The sequence below is a fragment of the Chaetodon auriga genome, chromosome 8, assembly GCF_051107435.1.
Source record: "Chaetodon auriga isolate fChaAug3 chromosome 8, fChaAug3.hap1, whole genome shotgun sequence".
Classification (NCBI taxonomy): Eukaryota; Metazoa; Chordata; class Actinopteri; order Chaetodontiformes; family Chaetodontidae; genus Chaetodon; species Chaetodon auriga.
In genome coordinates this window covers 16,387,364-16,396,354 of record NC_135081.1, presented here as the reverse complement: position 1 = coordinate 16,396,354, position 8,991 = coordinate 16,387,364, and the positions used below count along the sequence as shown (strand labels likewise).

Sequence of the window (8,991 nt, the reverse complement as noted above, 5' to 3'; positions counted from 1 at the left end):
CAAAGCCATTCAATTGTGCTGCTGCTCCAAACTGCTGATACAGCAAACTGTAGAATGAGAAGAGGTCCACATCTCTAGGTGGTGTTTGTCTTTCATGTGAGGTTGAGACCCATCATTCCACAACTGCTCTACTGTTCTTTCAAAGCCACTGATTGGGAAGATGCCCACAGCCTATTTCTGCAGAACTTGAGTCAAATAATTCCCATCCTTGATTCTGTATCGGCACTTGTAAATCATAGCTGAGGTCTCAGAATGCTCTAATATAATAATAATAATAATGATAATAATAATAATAATAATAATAAAGCATTCCTCATCATTTAAAACCTCAAGGACTTAATAGAACAAGCAATAACTCGTTCAGATGGTAAACCTAGTAGCCACTGTGCTATATATTAGCGTCTTTTAGCAGTATGTTATTCTATACCATTTCACCAGGGGAAGGAAGTAAAGGACATTATTGGCCTTAAACATCTAAAAACAACCTTGCCTTCCTTCCGTCTCCCTCCTGGTGAACATTCCTTTGTGAGACAAAGCCAGGAGGACAACTCCAGCTTTAACGTGCTTCCACTGACCCAGTTTCTCCAGTAAATGAATTGCAAAGTGAGAATGCCTAAAGTCAGACTTGTTAGCAAGCTGGCTCCAACACTGCGCTCTTTAACCAGGGACTACCATGAAAAGCATGGGAGGTGCTCTGTTACTGTAGGCCTGTGGCAGTGCAAAATGAACGAAGAAGTGATGAAACTCTACCAAGCTTGTTACAGTAACCCCTTTCTGAAATAACAACCAGGCATTCAACAGCTGCATACTCTCACAAACAACAGAAACAATGACATCACCACACTGTGTATGAATGATGAATGTAAAGTGGATAAGTCTGTGTCAATACCTTTCTCTATTTTCCAAACACACATCAAAATGATAGACAACAGAAACAAGGCTAATTTTCACCATAGTGTCAGTTCAAATGAACATTAAAACCAGAGCAGAAGCGTACTGTCTCTTAAACCTCTGTGTAAGTCAAGACATCTGTTTTTCCAAAGGGGAAAATTTTTAAAAAGATACACTGATAAAAACAGGTGCGTTGGAAACACGGCCTCAAAGACATTTTTTAATTTGTTTGATTGTTTTTGTTTTTGTTTTGTCTTTTTTGTCAAGTCTGGCTCTTGAGGAATTATTACCTCTGTGACTGAAATTAGCTAGCGTTGTTGATCGGCACTCGAATCTCACAATGATGCTTAGCTAGCACTGGATAACGTTAGCAACACGATGCAGCAGAAAACAGTAAAACATGCAAAACAGACACTAAAAACCACAGAAAGCACACAAACATGAGCAGCTAATGTGGTGAAAAAACGTTTGAATGGTTACTTTTTTGTTGCTTTAAGACTTGTATTTCTGTTGTGTGTTCTTGCTTCTACCACAGGGTGGAGCCACTGAGCTCAGGTTCAGTTTGTAGCTGTGAGGCAAAGACTGGAAATGGTGGAGTCGTCATCGATGTTGCTTTAGAGATTTCCTCATTGTGATGATAGTCAAATTGCTCGATGGGTGGGTTTTACTCTGAGATGTAGTTAATGGTAATACATGAGAGGCATTATCTGGGTCTTGGCTGAAGTTTGCAGGGTTGGTTGACTGCTGATTTACAGTAGCTTTAACCAACCCTAGCGTTATATAAACAAATCATCGGGGCATGGTGACAAAAATGATGTTAGAAGATGTTAACATACCATTCTGCGTTTCTTTCCACCTTAATGTGCCTTTTATGGTCTCCACCACAGAAGGACCTGAATCACATACAGTAGCACAGGGCAGATAAGAACTGACTGTAAACCAGTAGGTTATATATTAATTTTCAGGCTTAATATTTATCAGGTCCACGGTGGTACTGTATGTACTGCTTCCAGTAAAACAGCCTCCCACTCCAGCAACAGCTCTTCCTGGCTGGTTGCCCTTACAAGCCTGCTCAAGGCTTCTGTTCATTACCGAGGTAGCTACACTCTGCTAGTGATTGTGATGGAAGCATTATAACCTTATAATTTAGCGTCTCAAGTTGGGTCTTCCCGTGTCTTCCTCTGGATGGTAGTCATCAGTGTCTTAATCACTCTTAGATGATGCTGACAATTTATAGGAAGTTTGAGAATGAAGGTAACATCTAAAGACACTGTGTGTGTATTGTGTCACATTTCTATGGTAGTAATGGCCTAAAGTATTCCCTGTACTGGCATACAGTGACCGTTTAATGTAACATTGACCTCTACTGGCCACAAGAAGCCATTACATTTGCATATGGGTGCTGCCTGTTCCCTGCCTTTGATACCTTTATGTCCTCAACATTGATATCCTGTGTAAATGTTTTATATGTTCTCCTCGCACTGGTGCCCTTCCTGAAGTCTCTCCTTTACAGTTTGGAAATTTCTGCCGACAGCCATGGTAGATTTGTGGGTGCTACAGCTTGATTTTGATGGATAATGTCTTTAACTCCACATGTGGTACCATATCTCAGGTTGTAAAGGCTCTCTAGTAGTTGGACTGCAAGTTCAGGGTTATTAATGGAAGAAATCTCTAATGACCTCTCGGGGGTTAAGGATTCTGTAAATGTACAACTGTATATCTAGACTGCATAAGGGGCAGACCATATTAAACCACGTGGCTGTCCATTTTATTGGAATGATTCCAGCGTGAACATGAATGTGTGAAGGTTGAATTGGTGACTTTATTCAGACATCAGGCTGTAGATAAGGTCAAATGGATTTACAATGTCATGGCTGAGATTTTGCAGTCTGCTTAGATTCATCTAGCGTAACGTGTAACATATTCATATCAGAAGACTTAAAGCCAAAGATCAATTTCAGTCATCTTTATTATCATAATTGTCAGTCTGAAAAATAAGGACAACATGCAATACGGAAATTTCACAGGAAAATTAAACAAATATATTGAGTGTTGCTGGTTGTATGACAAAAGGTTGAACTTCGATGTTATTTCCACTGTACATGAAGGAGATATGAAAACATACAGTAGCTGAGAGTAATTCCCAAGTCATAGTCCCAACAGTGTTCTTGTTCTTAGTTGAGGTAAGGTCATGTTTAGTTCATCAGAACTACAAAAGAATGAAGCAAGGTGTAATACAGCACTGCTGGTAGCAGCGATTGACATTTGCTATCAACATATAGCTATCACTGATTTCAAACGTCACAAGATTGCTTTCCTCTTGGGTTTCTATAAAACTATTAATATCACTCTTTATATTGGAAGGAAAGAAAGTTTGGAAACTATTTTTATTTCTCTAAGTACACAAGCAATTAGAATTAAATAGTTTGTATAAAGTTTGACTAAGTACATGGCGTAATGCGCTAATGTTTCTGTTGTTGTTATCCATAAGCTGGCTTTACATGCATAAAAGAAAGGCAAATGTTTGCTTGATTCATCCACAGAGAAACAAACCAGGGGAAGGAAATACTTTGTCCTTTCACTTCTGTCCATTAAAAGGGGGGCTGCCTTTCTATTTTTTATCTTTTTTTTTTATCAAACAATCTTACATCAAGTTCCCTTTATGTTCCTTTTTGGACATCCTGGAATATTTCCAAGTGGACGGATCAGTAACATCAATGCCACTTGTAAAAGTACTGTCTCGTCTTGTTCGTATTTTTCACGTATCGCTGTTAAGTTTTCCTCACAACACCAGTTCTTTACTGAGTGAAGGTTAGAAAAATCTCTCCGTCGATCCACCCTCCCATCCGAAAAGCTATGTAAGTTAACAGGCTTGTTTGATGAAAGTCTCGCTGTAATCCCACAGGGTTTGCAAAGGCATGTGCTGGTGCCTTAGTCGTTACCTTTGTGTCCAGTTGTACGTTAGATTAGGACATTTCCCCTGGAGGTACCATCGCTGCATTTATTGTAGCCACCTCAACTTATGTACACGAAGGGAGAGCGTGTCTCCCACTCTATTTCACCTGAGTTCTTGTTTGCTGCCATGGCACACGGCCCTGCAGGAAGAAAGCAACCTAGGAGGGACAGGCCCTTGCTGTGTTGTGCTGAAATGAATGGCTAAGTCGGGAGTGGAGTGTTGCAATAAGATTGCTAAAAGAACAGGAGGGAGACATTCATTTCACAGGTGCAGAGTGGAGTCAGTGCTGGTAAGCATCTCATGCCTGGATGCGTGGGCCATGTCTGCTCTTTATGTGTTGAGGCGGCGTTTTCTCTTGGTTTTGTGTGCATACAAGAAGTACATAGTGTGCCCAGTGGTGATGAATAATACGGAAATGATAACCAGGATGCCAAAGTGCTGTGGCTGTGGAGCGGAGATCACCATGATGAAGTGAAGCAGATCCATCAGGTAATTCATCGAGCTCTGCACCCCATTTACCACACCCCTCTCTGACTCGCAGATGTTCTCCTGCAGGAGCTGAGTCACTGTCAGGTCGAAGGACCAGAGACCTAAAACACAGATGTCACTGAGGTTTGAAAGCTGACCCGGCTGTTAAATCAACCATTTGTCAGAACACACACATTTATTCATTCAAGAAATGAATTTACAGGAATAGTTAACTAGAGATCTTGAGGGGTTATGCTACATATCATATACAGACATTTCAACTTTACTGTCGACTATCAGTTAAAGGTAAATACCATAACTGTTGCCAAAATTTTAGCTTTTTTTTTTTTTTTCCGTGCTCTCCAATGGATAGACTATGTAATGGCAACACTTTCTAAATTGGCTGCAACATGTCTTCAGCATTTTTGTACTACAGTTTCTTATTATTTATTGCTCGACATAGATAGCAATATATTTATAATAGGCTAAAATTGGCTGGTAGTATGTGCCATGTCAGTGTATGGGTCAGACTCTACAGTTGACAGTATACGTCGTATATCAGTATGATCCATTGAAACCAGTCAGCTTTGGATGACTGTCTACTCACCGATGCGTGCTGTGATGACACCCAAGAATAGCAAGATAATGGAGATGTAGGACTCTGGCGCTGTGCCAGAGGGCACATTGTCAAAAAGCACAGTGTTGTTGGTCCAGTGGATGGAGGAGCGGTCTGGTAGCAGTGGCTGATTGCTGCCTCCCCTCAGAGGGTAAGTGTGTTTTTCCCTTTGGCTTGTCATCCCTCCAAGCTCAGCAGATGAGTTGGAGGTAATGTAGGGCATCAGCAAGCTAAGATCCATAGGGCTGCCAGGGGCAAACACAGAGCACACACACAGCAGCAAGCAACCCAGGTGGAGGCAGCTTGAGATGATGCCTGTGTTAACTAGGCCATAGGTCTTCCTGAGTCTGGTGAACATCACCGTGCCCATCAGCCCCGTGATAGCTGATACACCCATCAGCAGACTAAGGAGAGAGCCGCTTATGCCCTGAGTATAGGCATAGCCAGTGGTGATGCAGTCAAAGCCCAGGACTGTGGTGTAGAGGAAAGCCAGGCCCATTCCAGCCAGGAAGACGGGCTGGCGATAGTAGGCCCTCCAGCCATCCTTACAGGTGCTCACCAGCCAACGAAACCTCCGGAAACACAGTGGCAGGTCGGTGATTTCCTTGAGGTGCAGGCTTGTGTTGCAGTTACCTTCTGTCAGAGGTTGAGGTTGTGCAACATTACCTTCATCTGATGAGAAAAAGGAATGCCATCCATCACTTCTGTTCATGAATTTTAAAGGTTCAATCCTCAGCTGGTGTTCTGCACCCCTCCTGCTCCTTCATGTTACAATCCACATCATCTGACACACATACACTATCTACGCCAAGCTACATGGCCTACATGTGAAATACAGACGGTGGCATTTGGGTGCTGTATACAAACTGAGGACTGTGTCTTCAAATAATGTGTGCCGCAAAGATCATTTTTATTCTATGATACCTTTTAATGCGACTGTTCACTCTTGTATTGTATAGACTTAATGAACTTACAGGATGCATTAAGCCCACTGTAGAAGACAGCTCTAGGCTATTTACAGCATTTTCTAATAAAACAAATGCATCCTATCACAATCTAGAAGACTGTAATGTCCCAAAAGCATTAAATGATATATAAAATGGTCAATCCCTTTGCCCTTATGGAAATCCTGCAGCATACATCTCACTACATCAGCGCCTGTAATTTATCACTGTTTTCAACATTTGAATTAAATTTCAAAGTTGAAGTTGGACTTGATTGACCTTTCAGCACCTTCAAAGAGGAACCATTGTGATGAAATGATACAGTCTGAGGAGAAAGGGATTTTAATGTATACTGCACTATACTAATCCTGATTCCAGATTCAACTGCCATTAACAGTAGATGCTGTATGTCGTCTCTACATTGCCAACATACAGTATTTTAGCCTAATGTACTATGCTAAAACTTATCATTAGAACTCCATTTTTATCTTTTATAACTATCAAGGTCACTTGGCAAGTGTAGGACTCCGTGATGCCCACCAGCCTTTATATGTGCTTTCAGTAAATCTCAAAGCATTCTAATGTTAAAATCTAGGTATACAGGGAAAGGCAGAAACCTCACCTTGTGATCTTCTCCTCTCCATCCTCTGCAGATACACCTGATCCTCCTCCTCCTCCACCGGTGGTTTGATTGAAAGAGCAGGGACAATGCGGTACACGCGTGACAAGAAGAAGAACTCCACAATGAGAGACACAAGGTTCCAGCCCAGGATGAAGCCACAGCCAACTACATTTGAGGCCAGGGTCATGACCTGTCCCACTGCTAGTGGGGCCAGGATGTTAGTCACCTGATCTATCCGCCTCATGGTCGCATTCATTCCTTTTGTTAGGATCAAAGACACAGAGGTCAATGTGTTTCCACTAAAGGACATTCAGCAAGTGCAGGAATAGACCAATACTTGACATTCCTTGTAAATCAAGTATCTCTCATGGACAACCAGTGATGCAAGCCAGTGACAAACATGGAATACAAGCCAATGTGTGCATTAACAGAATGATTCCCCCTCACCAGCTAGGTGACCTCGGTTGTAGCCTGTGATAACCACTATCCAGTCCCTCTGAATGGCAATGGTCAGTGCTGTGCTTGCAAGGTTTGCCACATCTGCCAGGATGATCACCACCGTATAACAAACCACCTTGTGTAAGTTTTGCAATGCAACATGTTACTATGACAGCACAGAGTAGCCACAAGCTCAGAAGCAGAGACAACAGGGACACAGGACAGAGGGAACAACAGCAGCAATAACTCCTCTGTGCAATAGTCATGGTGAGTATTCTGTTTACATATAAACATGGTATCAAGTTATGAAATGCAATTACTGGTCAAATATGTAGTGTGTACTCACAGTGAGCCATCCATCCCAGATCTCTTCAATCCTTTGCTTATATAAGAACACCAACATGAGCACAATGCTACATACTGTCACTGAGATGTTCTGAATGAAAAGAGATGCATGTGCAACTAAAACAGGGGACAAAACAAAACAGTTTTAGATTCCCAAAGCATCCATGATATATTCTGTAAAAAACCCAAAATGCTAGCCTTTACAGATATGAGTCAGTGGCTGTGAAGCTTGTGCCTTGAGTCCTGCTGGTCCTGCTAGCTATCAAATTAGTGTGTGTGATTTGCAACTGAGGCATCAGGGGAATGCAATTTATCACCCGGTGGGATAGGAAACCAGCAGACATCAAGGCCCAAGATTGAGACCCACTGATCTATATCACTGTGCTATGGTGTACTGTATGCTAAAATTGTCAAATGGGAGTTGCGCATACCTTTATTCCTGGGATTGCGATCAACCCAGTCTCCAATCAAAGCCCCAAGTAGGAGCACTGACCCAGCCACTACCAATCCAAACACGGCAGTCAACAGCAGGTTACGGCCATACAGCTCAATCAGGAACACAGAGATTGCAAAATGCCACATGCGGTCACCCTGTTTAACACAACATAACAGGCGCCATCATTATGTGTTGCTTTGCAAGGCGCTGTCTGTATGCTGTCACAGAGTTCACAATAATTAGACTACCTTGCAGTTATTTAAGTTTCGATGTCATATCTATTTCTCCAGGAATCTGTTTCTTCAGGAAATGATTCTTACCCACATTGACAATGCTCCACTCACATAGATGAGAAACTTGGGACCCTTGAGGTAGATAAGAGCTGAGCCTTATGAGGAAATGCGTGAAACAGTAATTAGCACACATGATATAAACTACAAACACATCGCACAAATTCCAGTTGAATTTAAAGTCGAGTTCACCTGGCATGCTCCTAGCCTTTTTAGCTCTCGCATCCCTGATGTCGTCTGACTCAAATTCGACCACAACCCCACCACACTGGGAGGCATCTGCTCGCTGGGACATTGCCTAGTGTAGAATCGTACGTCAAAAAACTGTTGAACTTGTCGCACCCATGTCTCAGTACAGTGTTTCATCACCGATGGTCATAGCATCACTTAGATGTTTGGATGGACACTGAGGTTACTTTGTTGTTGATGACTACAAGGACGTTTGGACAACATCGAGCATCACTGGTTATCTACTTATTTACATACAAGCAATTTTATAGATTATCAACAAGAATCAATACATGACAATATGTGGCAACTAATTAAATACATAGTTTGGTTTTCCTAGCTAGCATCTTAATGCTACAAAGCTTGGAACAACCATTTCCTCTTGAACTCAGCTGACCACTGTAACCTCTTCAGTGTGTATGCAACACTGTATTATTATCAAGCGCATCTAATGTCAGTCTTGCTTTTGTTTTTTTCAAAAATACAAGAGACTGAAGTAATGGCTGTCAGATTGTGAAAAATAATGTCCCACAGTAAGATTTAAGCAGTTCTTTAGATATGGCAATCCTGAAAATAGCATTAGCCTGACATTAGCATAGCTCTATAAATGCATTTATAAAATGATAATAATTAAAGCGCACATGAGTCAATGCAGGGTCAATCACCTTCGTTCTGATGTGACACTCAATCCTTGCTGCTGTTCCTCGATGATGTATCTTGTGCCATGTATCCTACATTGGGATGCTAGTCTTTCCTG

General features: G+C 41.8%; 1 protein-coding gene across 1 annotated transcript; it reads right to left on the bottom strand.

The window, feature by feature from the left end:
• Window positions 1-4,177: 4,177 nt before the first annotated feature.
• On the bottom strand, window positions 4,178-8,301 carry LOC143324577 (ferroportin). The gene is given in 8 exon segments (XM_076737206.1): window positions 4,178-4,437; window positions 4,923-5,603; window positions 6,498-6,755; window positions 6,945-7,071; window positions 7,282-7,397; window positions 7,712-7,871; window positions 7,965-8,104; window positions 8,199-8,301. Coding segments are annotated over 8 exon segments (1,845 nt in total).
• Between the last annotated feature and the right edge of the window lie 690 nt (window positions 8,302-8,991).